The sequence below is a fragment of the Myxine glutinosa genome, chromosome 8, assembly GCF_964187855.1.
Source record: "Myxine glutinosa chromosome 8, kmMyxGlut1.1, whole genome shotgun sequence".
NCBI lineage: Eukaryota > Metazoa > Chordata > Myxini > Myxiniformes > Myxinidae > Myxine > Myxine glutinosa.
In genome coordinates this window covers 144,176,839-144,196,028 of record NC_136268.1, presented here as the reverse complement: position 1 = coordinate 144,196,028, position 19,190 = coordinate 144,176,839, and the positions used below count along the sequence as shown (strand labels likewise).

Genomic DNA, 19,190 nt, shown 5'->3' with positions numbered 1-19,190 from the left:
CTGCGGCGAAGGTATGCGCTCTACCGAGTGCCCGTTCTAGTTTGTTTTTTGATTAATCAATTAATTGATTAGTTACTTAATTATTATCGATTAATTAAGTACTTATACATTTCCTTTCTCTTCTGGGCATGATCTCAGGCACCTTTTGAGTTAGGGAGCTGATATTTGGACATGACAATGACCAAGTGATTTGGCTGTAAAGGCTACTTTTTATTTATTGATTAATCAATTAATCGATTATTTTTTTAATTATTCGATTAATGACTTAATTAATTAATTGTTTTAAAGTTACAGATTCAGATGAAATGGTGGTGGTTTATGTATTCTATTCGCCAATTGATTAATTATTATTATTTTTAATGATTACTATTTATTTATTTTCATTATTAATCATTTATTTATTTCCTTTCTCATCTGGGCAATATCTCAGGCACCTTTTGAGCTAGGAAGCTAATAGTTTGGACATGACAGTGACCAAGTGATGTGGCTATAAAGGATATTTTTGATTATATTGATTAATCAATTCATTATTCATTGATTAATCAATAAATTATTTAATTTTTTTTATTAATGACTTGTTTAATTAAATTTCTAAAAGATACTTCTTCGGATGAAGCACTAGTGGTTTAGTTATGCTATTAGCCAATTGATTAAGAAAATATTTTGTGATGATGTTTTATTGATTTTGATTATGCAATTAATCAATCAATTAGTGTACACCTCTCCTTCCCAATGCAGCCTCTATGAGGTGCACTGCGGTATTGCCGGGCGCCGGAGGCGCCCCGGCAATGCTGCGCTGGAGGATATTTAATTATTTGGCATGGGGCGGTGTACTTTGAATGTATCTGTACTTGTTTGTTTTCTTTTTTTGTACCCAACTCCACATCAACATAGAAATCTGAGCAAAGAGGTTTTTTTTTTGAGCCAGGAACTTCACTCGGGGGTTTGCCATTACCTTCACAGGGCCTCCCCATTAATAAAATACACACAATACGTAGAGCTTGTTTACATTCTGAGAATGACTTACCGGTAACCTCAGGTTTACTGTTTTACATTGTGCAGGATTTGGAAGAGCACATCACTTCCGATATGTGTCAGAAGACGGCCATGGCACTCGTGTGGCTCCTTTGCCTTCCGGCCCAGAGGGAGGCACGCCAGCTCTATGCGGCTATGCAGGTGCGTCTCCATAAAAATGCGGATCCCGCACACCTACCACTGCCTATCTTGGAATGAATGGTTGGTTGCTTCTGTACCACACTTCCACGCATTTCTGAACTGTTGCCGTTCAGGATAAAATCGCAGGAGCTCATTGATTCATCAGGGCAGAAGTTGGGTGTTCCCTTTGTATTCGGCGGAGGCTCGGATTGCTTTGGTCCATACTTTCCATTCTTCCATGAGCTGAGACGTCTTGATAGAAAATAACAAGGGGTAGTGTCGTGATATGTATCGTGAACTTTGCTGAATATGTCACTCGATTTTGGGACTTCGCTGAATCTTGCCTGTTTTTTAAACAAAATTTTAAATCATATTTTGACTTTAAAATCCTTAATACTTGGAAATGAGGGAAAGGTTGTGCGAAAGGTGGAGGGAAGTTTATACTACTCTATAAGCAGGGGTAACTAACAAAAAATTGAATACCGACCTCCAGTTCTCAGCTGCAGATCATATGAAACTCATGAAGCTTTAATGGGGGAAAAAAATTTCAGAGTCCTCCAAAAAGTCAAATCAAAATTGGTGCAGTGTGACTACAGCTTTGGGGCAGCATTGAGAATTAGATGTAGCGTTTGGCTCGGCTGCCGCATGCTCTGCGCCGAGTCAACACATCAATGATGGTCTCAGTTTGCATTCTTCCTGGAATTCTTCCTGGAAGTTTGCATTCTTCTACCGACTCCTCTCTGGCCTTGCCCCCCCAGCTCTCTCTGGGCTCTGTCCCCCAAATATTCCTACAGGTCGCACAAGATCTGCCTGCAACCCTCTTATGGTCAAACTGCCAAAATCAAGACTTTCTGCTCACCTTCACTCCTTCATTCCTCTTTTCTCCCGCCTCTGGAACAAACTCCCTCACTCTCTTCAATCCCACTCCACCCTCCAGGTCTTTAAAACAGATGTTCACCACCATCTCTTATCCTCCCCCATCCAAAACCTTGATCTTTTCTACCCCCGCTAATTTCGGTCCCCTTGTGTTTTATACCTCTCCCCCCCCCCCCCCTTCCCACGCCTCCTCACCCCAAGCCCTCTCCCTCCCACACTTCTCCCTGCTCTCAAATGTTGTGGTTGTGTGCTTCCCCTTCTCTCCCCATCTTGTCTTCCGCTCCCTCTTTTTATATATTTTGTTTGTCTGGTTGATTTGTTTGTGAAATAAATGTTAGCTCTTTCACGAGCCTCGATTCAGTATACAAAAAAAAAAAAAAAAAAAAAAGGCAAACCCAACTGAAGGCAACCTCAGATCACTCCACAAACCCCGCAACAAGTGTTTGTCCACTCTGAGGAGAGTCGGAAAACATCTGTTCAACCTCAGGATTGAACTTTCAAACTTGTCTCCCTATTCTAAAACCTGGTGCCACCGTATTAAGTCTGTCTCTGGAGGATGCTCCCACTCCATCCCTTCCCTCTCTTCAAATGGCTCCACAGCCGACTCTGCTCATAAGAAGGCTGAATGCCTCAATTCTGTATTCTCGGTACCCATCCTTCCCCATCATACCCAATTGCTCCCAGACTGTCTTTTGCACCTGAGAAGGTGGAAAAGTTTCTTGCAACCCTTGGCTCTGATTCTGCAACTGGATTGGATAGCATCAGCTCACATGTCATAAAAACCTGCTCTGGTGCTCTTGCACTTCCTCGCTTGGCCCTTTTCACCTTTTCACATCAGCCATGACCTTTCTTGGGCAAACCAGGTATCTGGCATCTGCAGGGTACACATGGTCCACCATCAACCCCCTTCTGATGAAACTCCCAAAATTCACAATCACTGCTCACCTCCACTCATTCATTCGATCCTCTCCTTTCCCACCTCTTGGAAGTCCACTTCCACATTCTCTTCCATCTCATTCTTCACTCCATGTCTTCAAGACAGCTGTTCACCGCCATCTGAGATCATCCCCTATCAAAAACCATGATCTTTTCTACTCCCATTAACCCTTCCCAAACCCACCTCCTTCTGAGTTTCCAGTTTTTCTTTCCACTTCTGTGATTGAGAGTTTGTGTCTGTATCCATCCTGTTCACCACCTGTGTCCTACTCTTGCTCTCATTATTCCCCATACCCCTTATCCTTCCCAAGTCTATTTTGTCCCTCTACCTTGTAGAGAGTGTCACCCCACCTCCCCTTTTCGTTCTCTTACCCCCACACAATTTGGGGTGGTGGCAGAACCCGCGCATAATGTCGTGATACTGCACAGATTGTAAGTCTGAATCAACCCAGATTTATGCCAATTGGGCATCGCCTGTCATATACAAACTAGACCAAGCAAGCCTGAGATGTGACGCAGTCTGGATGTGCGGTGTTGAATCACCATGGCCAATTAGTCCCGTAGTGGGGCTTGCCTAACCACCCCCAGGAGAACCACAACTGCCAGAATTCACCCTGAGACCAGGTATGTTTAATTTTAAATGGCACAGGGAGGAAACACAAGGAAGCAATAACAGCTACTTAATAAATAAACAACCCCCTTAACCCGCTACCAATATGAACCAATGGGCCAAATGAACGAACGGGAGATCCTTAATTAGCCTAAGCATTATTGGGCCCAATCATTCACAACACGTGAGGGAGACAAAGCAGAAGAGAGTTGTGACAAACCCATTACAAAGCCTGTAAGAGGAGTCTAGGCAGGTGGCGGAGGTTAATGTCTTGAACTGTGGGCCAAGTAGAAGGAGAGAAAGGTGTGGCTCTGGCTGGGTGGGGGCGTGACTTCCACACTGGAGCTCTCGGACAAGCACAGCCTCCAGTGCTTCGGTCTGGACATTCTCCTCCCACTTCCGTCATTGCCCCCACCTTTATGCCCTTGGACCAGTGCATAACCGATAAATTGCCTCGGCCCTTCTCTCCCTCACTGCTGCTCAGTTGGGTGGGTGGAGCTACCCCGCGGTGAACTCTCACCCCACAGTCTCGGAGGTAACCAGGACTACAACCAGGTAACAGGAGGTACAACTGCCTGACGGTGTTAGCTGTAAAAAGTTGTGCCGCCTAGCAAAATGCTAAAAAGCACATGAAAGACTGACTGCAGAGGGAAGAACAGTAAAAATGGGGTCAAAAGGATTGGTAATTTTAGCTCAGACATTGGGAAAGGGAGAACGTCATCGAACTAGACACAAGTGATGCATATCTGAAATATCAATCACAATGAATTACTTTACACAAACAACTGCTCACTCGGAGCCATTCCTGCTCTATTCTAAGCAAACAACCGCTCTATTCTAAGCAAACAACCGCTCTATTCTAAGCAAACAACCGCTCTATTCTAAGCAAACAACCGCTCTATTCTAAGCAAACAACCGCTCTAGTCTAAGCAAACAACTCCTCTATTCCAAGCAAACAACTGCTCTATTCCAAGCAAACAACCGCTCTATTCTAAGCAAACAACTGCTCTATTCTAAGCAAACAACTGTTCTATTCTAAGCAAACAACTGCTCTATTCCAAGCAAACAACTGCTCTATTCGAAGCAAACAACCGCTCTATTCCAAGCAAACAACCGCTCCATTCCAAGCAAACAAATGCTCTATTCCAAAGAAACAAATGCTCTATTCTAAGCAAACAACCGCTCTATTCCAAGCAAACAACTGCTCTATTCCAAAGAAACAAATGCTCTATTCAAAGCAAACAACTGCTTTATTCCAAGCAAACCACTGCTCTATTCCAAAGAAACAAATGCTCTATTCCAAGCAAACAACTGCTCTATTCCAAAGAAACAAATGCTCTATTCTAAGCAAACAACCGCTCTATTCCAAGCAAACCACTGCTCTATTCTAAGCAAACAACCGCTCTATTCTAAGCAAACAACTGCTTTATTCTAAGCAAAGAACCGCTCTATTCTAAGCAAACAACCGCTCTATTCCAAGCAAACAAGCATGACGCCTAGGTCCCCCATCGGTGAAGTAATGCGAGTTGACAAAGTGGAGGACGCAAGGTGGCCATCTTGGATTTTGAAGTGGCAACCCAATTTTCAATAGCGTCCTCCCTTATGCGTAGATACATCCACACACCAGATTAGAAGTTAGTAGTTCGTTTATTTTTCAAGATATTTCGCTCACAAGGTTCAGACATATATATGGTGGCGGCCATCTTGGATTTTGACGTGGCGACCCAATTTTCAATAGCGTTCTTCCTTATGCCTAGATACACCCACACCAGATTAGAAGTTGGTACTTCGCTTATTTTTCAAGATATTCCGCTCACAAGGTTCAGACATACATGGCGGCGGCCATCTTGGATTTTGACGTCGCGACCCAATTTTCAATAGGGTTCTTCCTTATGCATAGATACACCCACACCAGATTAGAAGTTGGCACTTCGCTTATATTTCAAGATATTCCGCTCACAAGGTTCAGACATACATGGCATCAGACATACATGGCGGCGGCCATCTTGGATTTTGACGTGGGTTGCACCCACACACCAAATTCGAATGCGGTCCTTCGCTTATGCACGCATGCACACACGCACGGACGGATGGACGGACGGACACACGGACAGAGGGGAAAACCATAGTCCCCCTTTCGCTCTGCGGTGCGACGGGGGACAACAACCGCTCTATTCTAAGCAAACAACCGCTCTATTCTTAGCAAACAACTGCTCTATTCTAAGCAAACAACCGCTCTATTCTAAGCAAACAACCGCTCTATTCTAAGCAAACAACCGCTCTATTCTAAGCAAACAACCGCTCTATTCTAAGCAAACAACTGCTCTAATCGAAGCAAACAACCGCTCTATTCTAAGCAAACAACCGCTCTATTCTAAGCAAACAACTGCTCTATTATAAGCAAACAACCGCTCTATTCTAAGCAAACAAACTGCTCTATTATAAGCAAACAAGCGCTCTATTCTGAGCAAACAACTGCTCTATTCTAAGCAAACAATCGCTCTATTCTAAGCAAACAACTGCTCTATTCGAAGCAAACAACCGCTCTATTCTAAGCAAACAACTGCTCTATTATAAGCAAACAACCGCTCTATTCTGAGCAAACAACCGCTCTATTCTAAGCAAACAACTGCTCTATTATAAGCAAACAACCGCTCTATTATAAACAAACAACCGCTCTATTCGAAGCAAACAACTGCTCTATTATAAGCAAACAACTGCTTTATTCTAAGCAAACAACTGCTCTATTCTAAGCAAACAACTGCTCCATTCTAAGCAAACAACCGCTCTATTCTAAGCAAACAACCGCTCTATTCTAAGCAAACAACTGCTCTATTCTAAGCAAACAACCACTCTATTCTAAGCAAACAACCGCTCTATTCTAAGCAAACAACCGCTCTATTCTAAGCAAACAACTGCTCTATTCTAAGCAAACAACCACTCTATTCTAAGCAAACAACCGCTCTATTCTAAGCAAACAACCGCTCTATTCTGAGCAAACAACTGCTCTATTCTAAGCAAATAACCGCTCTATTCTAAGCAAACAACCGCTCTATTCTAAGCAAACAACCGCTCTATTCTAAGCAAACAACCGCTCTATTCTAAGCAAACAACCGCTCTATTCTACGCAAACAACCGCTCTATTATAAGCAAACAACTGCTCTATTCTAAGCAAACAACTGCTCTATTCTAAGCAAACAACCGCTCTATTCTAAGCAAACAACCGCTCTATTCTAAGCAAACAACCGCTCTATTCTAAGCAAACAGCTGCTCTATTCTAAGCAAACAACCGCTCTATTCTAAGCAAACAACCGCTCTATTCTAAGCAAACAACCGCTCTATTCTAAGCAAACAACCGCTCTATTCTAAGCAAACAACCGCTCTATTCTAAGCAAACAACTGCTCTATTCTAAGCAAACAGCTGCTCTATTCTAAGCAAACAACCGCTCTATTCTAAGCAAACAACCGCTCTATTCTAAGCAAACAACCGCTCTATTCTAAGCAAACAACCGCTCTATTCTAAGCAAACAACCGCTCTATTCTAAGCAAACAACCGCTCTATTCTAAGCAAACAACCGCTCTATTCTAAGCAAACAACCGCTCTATTCTAAGCAAACAACCGCTCTATTCTAAGCAAACAACCGCTCTATTCTAAGCAAACAACCGCTCTATTCTAAGCAAACAACCGCTCTATTCTAAGCAAACAACCGCTCTATTCTAAGCACCTTTAACCCTTCGGACACATTCCCAAAAACATTTCTTATATTCTGCCGTATTTAAGTTTCTTCCACGAACAAGATTTTCTGTAAAAAGTTTCACACCTGTTGTCTTTCTTAACCGCCCCAACTCAGTCACCCCACCCCCCAGGAAATCGATCACCTGTTGCAATCTTAAAAATAAATGCTCCTAAACATATCTATATGATTATACGTTGAACAAATCGATTGTATCTCTAGGTTATAGGCAATGTGTAAATAAAGAGCAATATTGGTAAACATTTCCATATGTTGTTGTATGATTTGATGAAACAACGAAGCCTTTGTTGTTGGCCCACGACTTGTGTAGCACGAAACCTATTTGTGCGCAGCTCTCATCCTGTTTTGGCAATCTCTCAGCACGAATCTTCGTCCGCTCGGCTGATTAATCTGTTTGAAGAATTTTTCTCACGAGGTTGTTTTTGACATTATCATTCAGAAGACCGCACTATCGATGTCTCTGGGAAGGGAAGTCTCGTTATCGTTACACACTACAGTACTACATTCTCTTTGTCAGATGACGTGTGGTTACACAACGTGGATGAAACCAGACACACACTGGGATAACCAACGTTTACCCGCCACACACTGGGATAACCAACGTTTACCCGCCACACACTGGGATAACCAACGTTTACCCGCCACACACTGGGATAACCAACGTTTACCCCCCACACACTGGGATAACCAACGTTTACCCGCCACACACTGGGATAACCAACGTTTACCCGCCACACACTGGGATAACCAACGTTTACCCACCACACACTGGGATAACCAACGTTTACCCGCCACACACTGGGATAACCAACGTTTACCCGCCACACACTGGGATAACCAACGTTTACCCGCCACACACTGGGATAACCAACGTTTACCCGCCACACACTGGGATAACCAACGTTTACCCGCCACACACTGATATAACCAACGTTTACCCGCCACACACTGGGATAACCAACGTTTACCCGCCACACACTGATATAACCAACGTTTACCCATCACAAACTGGGATAACCAACGTTTACCCGCCACAAACTGGGATAACCAACGTTTACCCGCCACACACTGGGATAACCAACGTTTACCTGCCACACACTGGGATAACCAACGTTTACCCACCACACACTGGGATAACCAACGTTTACCCGCCACACACTGATATAACCAACGTTTACCCGCCACACACTGATATAACCAACGTTTACCCGCCACACACTGGGATAACCAACGTTTACCCGCCACACACTGGGATAACCAACGTTTACCCGCCACACACTGATATAACCAACGTTTACCCATCACAAACTGGGATAACCAACGTTTACCCGCCACACACTGATATAACCAACGTTTACCCATGACACACTGGGATAACCAACGTTTACCCGCCACACACTGATATAACCAACGTTTACCCATCACAAACTGGGATAACCAACGTTTACCCGCCACACACTGATATAACCAACGTTTACCCATGACACACTGGGATAACCAACGTTTACCCGCCACACACTGGGATAACCAACGTTTACCTGCCACACACTGATATAACCAACGTTTACCCATCACAAACTGGGATAACCAACGTTTACCCGCCACACACTGATATAACCAACGTTTACCCATCACAAACTGGGATAACCAACGTTTACCCGCCACACACTGATATAACCAACGTTTACCCATCACACACTGGGATAACCAACGTTTACCCGCCACACACTGGGATAACCAACGTTTACCCGCCACACACTGATATAACCAACGTTTACCCATCACACACTGGGATAACCAACGTTTACCCGCCACACACTGGGATAACCAACGTTTACCTGCCACACACTGGGATAACCAACGTTTACCTGCCACACACTGGGATAACCAACGTTTACCCGCCACACACTGATATAACCAACGTTTACCCGCCACACACTGGGATAACCAACGTTTACCTGCCACACACTGGGATAACCAACGTTTACCCGCCACACACTGGGATAACCAACGTTTACCCGCCACACACTGGGATAACCAACGTTTACCCGCCACACACTGGGATAACCAACGTTTACCCGCCACACACTGGGATAACCAACGTTTACCCGCCACACACTGGGATAACCAACCTTTACCCGCCACACACTGGGATAACCAACGTTTACCCGCCACACACTGGGATAACCAACCTTTACCCGCCACACACTGGGATAACCAACGTTTACCCGCCACACACTGGGATAACCAACGTTTACCCGCCACACACTGGGATAACCAACCTTTACCCGCCACACACTGGGATAACCAACGTTTACCCGCCACACACTGGGATAACCAACGTTTACCCGCCACACACTGGGATAACCAACGTTTACCCGCCACACACTGGGATAACCAACCTTTACCCGCCACACACTGGGATAACCAACGTTTACCCGCCACACACTGGGATAACCAACGTTTACCCGCCACACACTGGGATAACCAACGTTTACCCGCCACACACTGGGATAACCAACGTCTTTGTGACCGAGTATCAAGATCCATTTTGAAACTTCAAGACACAAGTTTAGGAATTCATGTCATGCTTGAACGAGTTTGTGGGAACGTGAAATAGATATTGCCATTCCTAAACATTGTGTGGTTTTCATGTTCACCAGGACTAAAAGACTACGGCGATGACTTTAAAAAAATTAAGTTATGGACAAATGAGGAGGGCACCTTTTTCTCTCTCCGCTCCAAGTTATTCGCTTCCAAAGCTTAGTACGGTATGCCATTGGTCTATCCCAGGATGTAAGTCTCTGTCTTGCTGACCACAAACCCGTCCCGTTCTGCAGTGAATGCGGGATCGCAGTGTCGGTACCCTCGCCTACTTCATCTCGTCCGTGCCCGCGTACAACAGTCTCCGCTCCGGGACACCTACCACATGTCCGTCCTCCAACCCCCATCCCGCAATTGTCTTCCACAACCTGCCCAATGTATGCGTCCTCTCACCTCCACCCCCTCTCCTGCACCCTATTCCTCCACCCTATTCCTCCACCCCCTCTCCTGCACCCTATTCCTCCACCCCCTCTCCTGCACCCTATTCCTCCACCCCCTCTCCTGCACCCTATTCCTCCACCCCCTCTCCTGCACCCTATTCCTCCACCCCCTCTCCTGCACCCTATTCCTCCACCCCCTCTGCTGCACACTATTCCTCCACCCCCTCTTCTGCACCCTATTCCTCCACCCCCTCTCCTGCACCCTATTCCTCCACCCCCTCTCCTGCACCCTATTCCTCCACCCCCTCTCCTGCACCCTATTCCGCCACTCCTGCACGTTCCCATGCTCCACCCCCTCTCCTCCACCCTATTCCTCCACTCCTGCACCCTATTCCTCCACCCTATTCCTCCACACCTGTACGTTCCCATGCTCCACCCTCCTCCGCTGTACCTAACTGTATGGCCCTAAAAATCTGAGAAACTCCTAAAATCCAGGCTCACTACTCACATCCACTCATTTGTTACTCTTTTCTCTCAAATGTTGAACCAACTCACTCAGTTTGTTAAATCTCATTCGTACCTCTCGGGCTTCAAGATGGATGCTCAGCTCCTCCTCCAGTCATCCCCCATCCATACCCCTGATATTTCCTACCCTTATTACATCTACGGTCATTGCTGTTTCATCTCCGGTCTTCCCTTTCTCTTATTTAAGCCCTTCTTGTGTTTGACCTTGTATCCAGCTTCTTCACCCCCTGCGTCCTGCTCCCCTCACCTTACTCTCTCATTATTCCCCTTGCATATTTTTATGCCTCTGGTGACGAAGTCGTCGGAGTCATTATGTTTTCGGGTTGTCCGTCCGTCCGTCCGTCCGTCCGTCCGTCCGTTCGTCCCGTAATAGGTTTTCGTTACGGCGATAACTTGAGAACGGCTGAAGAGATCCAAGTCAAACTTGGTACAGGTATGTATAATGAGGTAAAGATGAACTGACTAGATTTTGGGGTCACGAGGTCAAAGGTCAGGTTAGGTTAAAATCCTGTTACTGCCATAACTTGTGAACCACTGATGGGATTTTCACCAAAGTTTGAACCACTGATGGGATTTTCACCAAAGTTGGTACAAGTATGTATTTATGATGCAAAGACCAACCGATTTGATTTTGGGGTCAAGAGGTCAAAGGTCATAGTCTGTAATACATTTATAACTTGAGAACGGCTGAAGGGATCTAAGTCAAACTTGGTACAGGTATGTATAATGAGGTAAAGATGAACTGATTCGATTTTGGCATGAAAGGTCAGAGGTCATGTCAGGTAAAAACGTGATACTTGAGAACTGAAGGTATTTAAATCAAACTTGGTACAAGTATTTATAACGATGTATTAATGTGGGTCAAGGCATATCGGTCGACGTCGCGACGTCGGAGAGTGTCGTTCTAATTCTCCAAGTGTCCCTTTGTTATATCCGTCTCCCCTGCTGTTGGGGTGTTTTCCTGCTTTCAACTGTTCTCGCTGCTATGTCCTTTATTCTGGCTCTTCCACGAGCCTCGATTTTGTGTACACAGATGGTACGGTGTTCCAAGTGTTCTTCGTTGATATTTTGAAACATTAACACAGGATCATTGGTATTCTTCTTTCGTATGAAGCACATGCGAATATCATCTGCCGAGGGAGCGGCAGTGCCACTGATGCAGTGCCCCCGTGTAGGTTAGAGAAGTAGTTTGTAATTTGGCCATGGGGCCTAGTCTTCGCGAAGGACACCATGGGATCCTCAACCTCCACCAACTAATGCCGATAGACAGACGGCAAGTTTAACATCCATCCAAGGGTCGACACACACATTGATGCCTTGCCCCGCCTGCGAAACACCGGGATGCCAGTTTATAGCCGGGTCGGGATTCAAACCCAGCCGAGACCGCTCACATGTGAGTGTGCGTTCCTCTCGGCCATCCTGCCGGCTCAACACAAGATAACTGAGTGACATTGTTCAGCCAAATGAGAATCTGCAACAATATATGCCCTGTAAGTACAGCATTTTGAAGATAATATGTCACTATCTACTGCCATGCACTTCAAACGTCAAAATGAAACTTTTTCATCGTCTCATATAAACCCCATTTAGATTTTCCCCTTTGACCTCTAAATAAGCATTTCCATTGGCTGTGAACAAGTGCACGTGGTCTGTTTTATTTAAATGCTTTTTGTTTTTTTTTACACGGAGAGTGAAAACGTGGCTTGGGTACAAATCCAATGTAACAAAAGAGCACGTCCTGCCATAAAATACGACAGAGTGAGCCTAGAGCTTGTGTGAACTGTGCACGTGCATTTTAACCATGATTCCTGTTACAAACAACAACAACAACAACAACAACATGCATTTTAAGGCCATTTTCCCTGCTAGAGCGGGGGTTAGCCTTGCGGTCCCCATGACAATCTTCTCCATTTTGCCCTATTTTCTGCATCTCCCCTTATTAACCCCCTTGCCTGCATTTCTTCTTCCACCATCTTTAGCCAAGTCTTTCTCGGTCTTCCCCGTCCTCTACTTCCTTCTACATTCATTTCCATCACTCTTCTCAACCAGTCACTTTCATCCTTCCTCAACACATGACCAAACCATCTCAACCTGTTCCTCTTCACATTTCCTGTTACAAACCTGGTTTTTATATTCAGAACCATCAACAGAGAGACAGAGGCAAGAGGGAGTGAGAGGGGTGAGTGCGCATGAGGCAAACCCTCCAATTTGAGAGGAGAGAGAGAGAGAAAATACCAGCTTTCATTGCAGGGGTCTCTGTTAGGGTCTCCGTTGGGCGGCTGCAGAGCATGTGGCCACAGGGTCCATCAAAATCACAGTCGCAAAATATAGACTTTTCCAATACAAGATGACTGTCCCCCACACTGATACTAGTAGGGTCAATATAGGAAAAAAATCACCTAACCCCAGAAAAATTGATACAAAAGGGTTTTCAATGGATTCTGGTACCATTGGGCATGCTAAATAACATACTAAAAATCTAGTAACATCTGACTTCCGGAAAGGGGTCATTTTCAAGATGGCGTCCAAGATGGCCACCGGGAGCTTAAAATGGCCATATCTCAATTATTATTCAACCTAGAAAGGTGGTTTTGGTGTCTAACCCTAGGTTTTAGGGCCCAAGGAATCTAATTGAATCAATAAAATTACCATCAGTTAATTATTTATTGACAAGTCCAAGATGGCATCCCAAGGTGACATCCTGATCCACTAAAATGGTTCTGTCGAATAGTAGTCAACCTAGAGAGATATTTTCAGTGTGTATACCGAGGTTTAAGGCACCCAGGAAATCATCAAAATTACTTAAATAAGCACAAAGTAATCAGGTAATCCAGTAAGCCAGGTTTACCAGCCCATTAGGCATTTGTTGTCTTATACAGTTAGTCGCTATTCATCGTCATCCTACGACTCCTCTGGAAGAAACTTGTTATGTGGATTGTCACATTCTTCAAGTTGGCACGGTCCACAGACAGTAGTACATGGTAGTCCATATCGACTACAAGAGCAGCGGAGTGTCTTGCAGGCAGTGGAGCAGTTACAATGAATGACCTTCAAGAGACTGTCTGGAGCAAAACAAGTGTACATTTCTTTTGGAAATGTCTAGAAAATATGGATTTTGTTTATGCATACATGTACCAAATAATATACTTATTCCTTTTGAGATGAAAATAAATTGTTTGTCAGATTTTTCAGTCCCCCCCCCCCCCCCTCCCCAATATAAAATAGTCTGTCCCTTACCATAACCTCTCAAGCTTTGTACAAACCTTTGTTTGTAATGATCACTGAATACTGTGGACTGGAGTCACAGGTGGCAGTGGTGTCGACACATTACACTCTTATCTCCAATCTGAAACACACACTTGGTTCATTAGCTGGCGAGTCGTAGGATGACGATGAATAGCGACTAACTGTATAAGACAACAAATGCCTAATGGGCTGGTAAACCTGGCTTACTGGATTACCTGATTACTTTGTGCTTATTTAAGTAATTTTGATGATTTCCTGGGTGCCTTAAACCTAGGTATACACACTGAAAATATCTCTCTAGGTTGACTACTATTCGACAGAGCCATTTTAGTGGATCAGGATGTCACCTTGGGATGCCATCTTGGACTTGTCAATAAATAATTAACTGATGGTAATTTTATTGATTCAATTGGATTCATTGGGCCCTAAAACCTAGGGTTAGACACCAAAACCACCTTTCTAGGTTGAATAATAATTGAGATATGGCCATTTTAAGGAAAGGGAAAGGTGTATGCTGCATGTGTGAGAAGTGTTATGATTTATGGGAGCGAGACATGGGTAATGAACGTAGAGCAGCAACGAAGGCTGGAAAGGGTGGAGGTGCGGATGGTTCGGTGGTTGTGCGGGGTGTCATTGGGGGAGAGGAAGACAAATGATGAATTGCGAAAGATGATGGGAATCGAGCCTGTGATTGATGCTGTGAAGAGGAACAGGTTGAGATGGTTTGGTCATGTGTTGAGGAAGGATGAAAGTGACTGGTTGAGAAGAGTGATGGAAATGAATGTAGAAGGAAGTAGAAGACGGGGAAGACCGAGAAAGACTTGGCTAAAGATGGTGGAAGAAGAAATGTGGGAAAGGGGGTTAACAAGGAGAGATGCAGAAAATAGGGCAAAATGGAGAAGATTGTCATGGGGACGCAAGGCTAACCCCCGCTCTAGCAGGGAAAATGGCCTTAAAATGCATGTTGTTGTGTTGTTGTATACCGAGAGGAGAAGTCCTGTAAATTCAAAGTTGAAACTGAAAAAGAAAATTGGTTATTTTGTTTTTCCGGCTTCAACCTCGAATTTACAGCACTTCCTCCAGATAGCGGAAGTACTCGCAGGACGTCAGTTGTGTGTGCAATGAATTTTTGTCATAAATCATAAATAATCATCATTCGATTGGTCCTCCGGAAGGACGGGCCTCTCGCTCGAGGTTTTCTCAGAGAGCCGCCCCCCCCCCCCCCCCCCCCCACATACCTAGCGGAGGCCCTGCTCTCTGGCTACTCAGTTTGTTCTGAATTTGGAAGAATTTTCAGTTGGAAAATCAAATGACTATACGGTTATTTTTGGTTGGATTTTTGGTTGCTGATGTAAATTTCCCCTCTACCTTCAACAAAGCCAATAATTGCTCGAAGGTTTATGGAAAACCTGTCACATGAATCACACGTGCCCATGCAGACAGACATCAGACTAGACGAGGCAAACACAGCCAGTGACATTTTGTGTATTGATGAAACTTCTCAGGGCACTTTGGGTACCAGTGATGCCACTCCAAGTTCTGGTTCCAAGTTCCAACTTCAAACTTCAAGTAAGAGTTGGTTCCAAGTAAGAGTTGAGGAAATCCATGTAAGAGTTGAGGAAGTCCAAGTAAGAGTTGAGGAAGTCCAAGTAAGAGTTGAGGAAGTCCAAGTAAGAGTTGAGGAAATCCATGTAAGAGTTGAGGAAGTTTAAGTAAGAATTGAGGAAATCCAAGTAAGAGTTAAGGAAGTCCAAGTAAGAGTTGAGGAAATCCAAGTAAGAGTTGAGGAAGTCCAAGTAAGAGTTGAGGAAGTCCAAGTAAGAGTTGAGGAAGTCCAAGTAAGAGTTGAGGAAGTCCAAGTAAGAGTTGAGGAAGTCCAAGTAAGAGTTGAGGAAGTCCAAGTAAGAGTTGAGGAAGTCCAAGTAAGAGTTGATGAAGTCCAAGTAAGAGTTGAGGAAATCCAAGTAATAGTTGAGGAAATCCAAGTAAGAGTTGAGGAAGTCCAAGTAAGAGTTGAGGAAGTCCAAGTGAGAGTTGAGGAAGTCTAAGTAAGAGTTGAGGAAATCCATGTAAGAGTTGAGGAAATCCATGTAAGAGTTGAAGAAATAAAGAAACAAAGATGAAAAGGAAGGGATCGTAAAGCTCCGGACTAGACCAAGTCTCAAGACCGGACTCAAGTACCAAGTTCTTACTTGGTCTTCTCTCTGCAGTCAACGAGATGAGAAATCTCCCGTTCCCACCCGAATTGAACGTCAACCCATGGGGTTTATCCGTGCTCTATCCTCCAAATGCTGAGTTTCAAGAAACAGTCAATAATTTGATTTGACTAAGCCGTGGTCGGGTTCAAGCCGCCGACCTCCAGAACTCAAGAGCAAAAGCTCCAACAATAATTCCACTGAGTCCAGTTAAATCAAGACATTTGTAACAAATTACCCCTTAAGGGGATGACACCATTTCAAGTTTTCACAAGTTAATAAAAAACTGGCTTCATGTAATTTTATGACTGCATTTTATTGGATGCTGTGGATCATTTATAATGCTGGAGTCGGTTTTTCCTTAACCATGACGGAACGTTCTTGTGCCACCGAAACGCGGCCCATCTGAAAGTCTTTTGCAATCTAGTTTCCAGCCAGTGACGCAAAGTTCTCCAGCCGTGGTCCTGATGAAGTTGGATTTTTGAGTGAGAAACATTTTTTTGCAAAGGGAAAAAATTTATGACTCCCTCTTGTACAAGTTTCTGATGATGCAAAATGAAGGTGGTGATGGAGGGAGTGGACCTTAATAACGGATCCTGACTTTGTTTGCCAGGGTGGTGGCACGGACGAAAAATGCTTGATTGAGATACTGTCTTCGCGTAGTAACCAAGAGATAAAGAACATCTGTGAAGCGTACACTCAAGGTGAGGAACGGTATAATCACTGCAGGTAATGTCAGATATTGTTTGGATAGGTGGTCTTATTCTTGCATCAAATTAAAAAAAAAAAAAAAAAAAACTTTTTCTATCATTGATCTTTTTTTTCTGCACATTCAACGGTTTATCGAATGTAGTCATTGTGCGAACTGGAATGCAATTTGTCTTTGGGGACAGAATATGGATCCTCTCTGGAGGAAGATGTTACCTCGGAGACAGCAGGACATTTCCAACGGGTGCTCACGTCTCTACTGACGGTATGTGAACGATAATTTTTATCACTGATCACGATGTTGTGAATAGTCTCGAATCATCATTTGGCTGCACATTGGTGACTTTTTCCATCAATATTCCTCTGTTTTTTTTTTTCCAGGGCAATCGTGATGAGAGTACTCAGGTGAATGATGCGTTGGCACAGGAGGATGCCCAGGTATTTGATTCGTCGTTTAAGATGGGTGCCTCTTGCCATGGATCTTTGTCTTTGGGACGTCAAATGCATATCATGTACAGTACTTGCCTACGGGTCATAATTTTAAACCGATCTTCACGAAACTTCACCAAATTGTAGAGTTAGTCATAAGGAAGAAGCCCCTTGATTTTGAGGTCAAAGGTCATCTTGAGGTCAAATTTCGAAAATTGTCATTTTTCATCTGATTGACTTGAAAGTTGAACAGCATTTGCATATCGAGTCACTAAATTGGGAAAGTAACTACTTTGAGGTCAAAGGTCAACCCAAGGTCAAACTTCTAATATCATCAATTTTCATCTGAAACATAATCAATTTTAATCCAATTGACCTGAGCTTTGATTGAAGCACCTTTAGAGGCCATTTTTCCCCGCAGAGAAGGGGTTGGCCTTTTTCGGGCACCGTGGTCCCCTTTTTGAAGCAATGTTTTATGGCCGGATGCTCTTCCTGCCGCCAACCCAGTTAGTCGCCTCTTGCGACACACATGAACTGGTGCTCAATTTGCCGACCTCAGAAGGACGACAGGCTGAGTCAACCTGCCTGGTGTTAATTCAGAGATTGACCAGGATTCAAACCCAGGATCCTAGGATCCCAAACCGGCACCCTAACCGCTAAGCCAACACCAGGCTAATTGCTAATTGATTAAGATCTTACAGAAATGGACAATTTGATATATCCAAATAATTGGTTATTTTGTTTTATTTGTTGATACATTTCGTTAATAGGAGTGTGAATATGGTACAATATATAGTGTTTTTTTTCTTTTCATTCTTGATGATATTAGGATCCTCAATATAAAACGTTTTTGCTCACACAACTATCGTGCTTTAGGTTTGTGCTCACATCATTTAAATTCTGCATTTACAGTAGCGACTCAAGCCATAAGCGTTCTCCAACAACAAGGACGATGAAACATTATACTTATCATACTACACCTTCATATTATTTGGCATGTGTATGTGTGTTTGTTTGACTGGTATGCACTCCTAAACCGCTAGATGAATGAGATTTAAATTTGGTTGTTGTACTTGGCGTATGCCCAGGAGGGTTTTCGGCATTAACAAATAAATTGTAGTTGTGGGGGTTCGGTAGGGTGGGAGGGATGTAGATTCTCTATGTAAATGTGTACCGTGTAGTGCCACTCGGTGGTGGTGGGAGACGGTACTACAATACATCGAGGAGATGAGGTGCAATTTTGTACTGTACCCATGGTATAGTGCAAGTTCATTACTGACACCTGCCAGAGGGAGACAGTATTATGCTCCCGTATAGGGAACAGGTGTTTCTCATCGTAAATAATAAGTAAAGAATGGTATATCAGTTTGAACAAATTTGTACGTGTCCAAAACTGGTCAGGTGGCAGGTCATATGAAGCTATTGGGTGGTGCTGTCAGGTCAATTACCATCCTATTGGGGGTCAGGTGACAGGTCAACTGATCCTATTGGGGATCAGGTAGCAGGTGAACCGATCCTATCGGTGGTCAGATGACGGACAGGACATCCGGTCTGTCGGTGGTCACGTGATGGACAGGTCATCCGATCTATCGGTGGTCAGGTGATGGACCAGTCATCCGGTCTATCGGTGGTTACATGATGGACGTCATCCGGTCTATCAGTGGTCAGGTGATGGACCAGTCATCCAGCGTATCAGTGGTCAGGTGATGGACAGGTCATCCGATCTATCGGTGGTCAGGTGATGGACAGGTCATCCGGTCCATCGGTGGTT

The 19,190-nt window shown here is 44.2% G+C and overlaps 1 protein-coding gene across 3 annotated transcripts in view; it reads left to right on the top strand.

Moving 5' to 3' along the window:
* Window positions 1-19,190, top strand: part of LOC137432971 (annexin A4) — a 184,060-nt gene that overhangs the window by 157,641 nt on the left and 7,229 nt on the right. For all 3 annotated transcript variants that reach the window (XM_078783800.1, XM_078783801.1, XM_078783802.1), the window contains 4 exons: window positions 1,063-1,176; window positions 16,896-16,986; window positions 17,176-17,255; window positions 17,372-17,428. In XM_078783800.1, coding sequence (XP_078639926.1) covers window positions 1,063-1,176; window positions 16,896-16,986; window positions 17,176-17,255; window positions 17,372-17,428 — 342 coding nt within the window. The remainder of the gene's footprint in view (window positions 1-1,062; window positions 1,177-16,895; window positions 16,987-17,175; window positions 17,256-17,371; window positions 17,429-19,190) is intronic.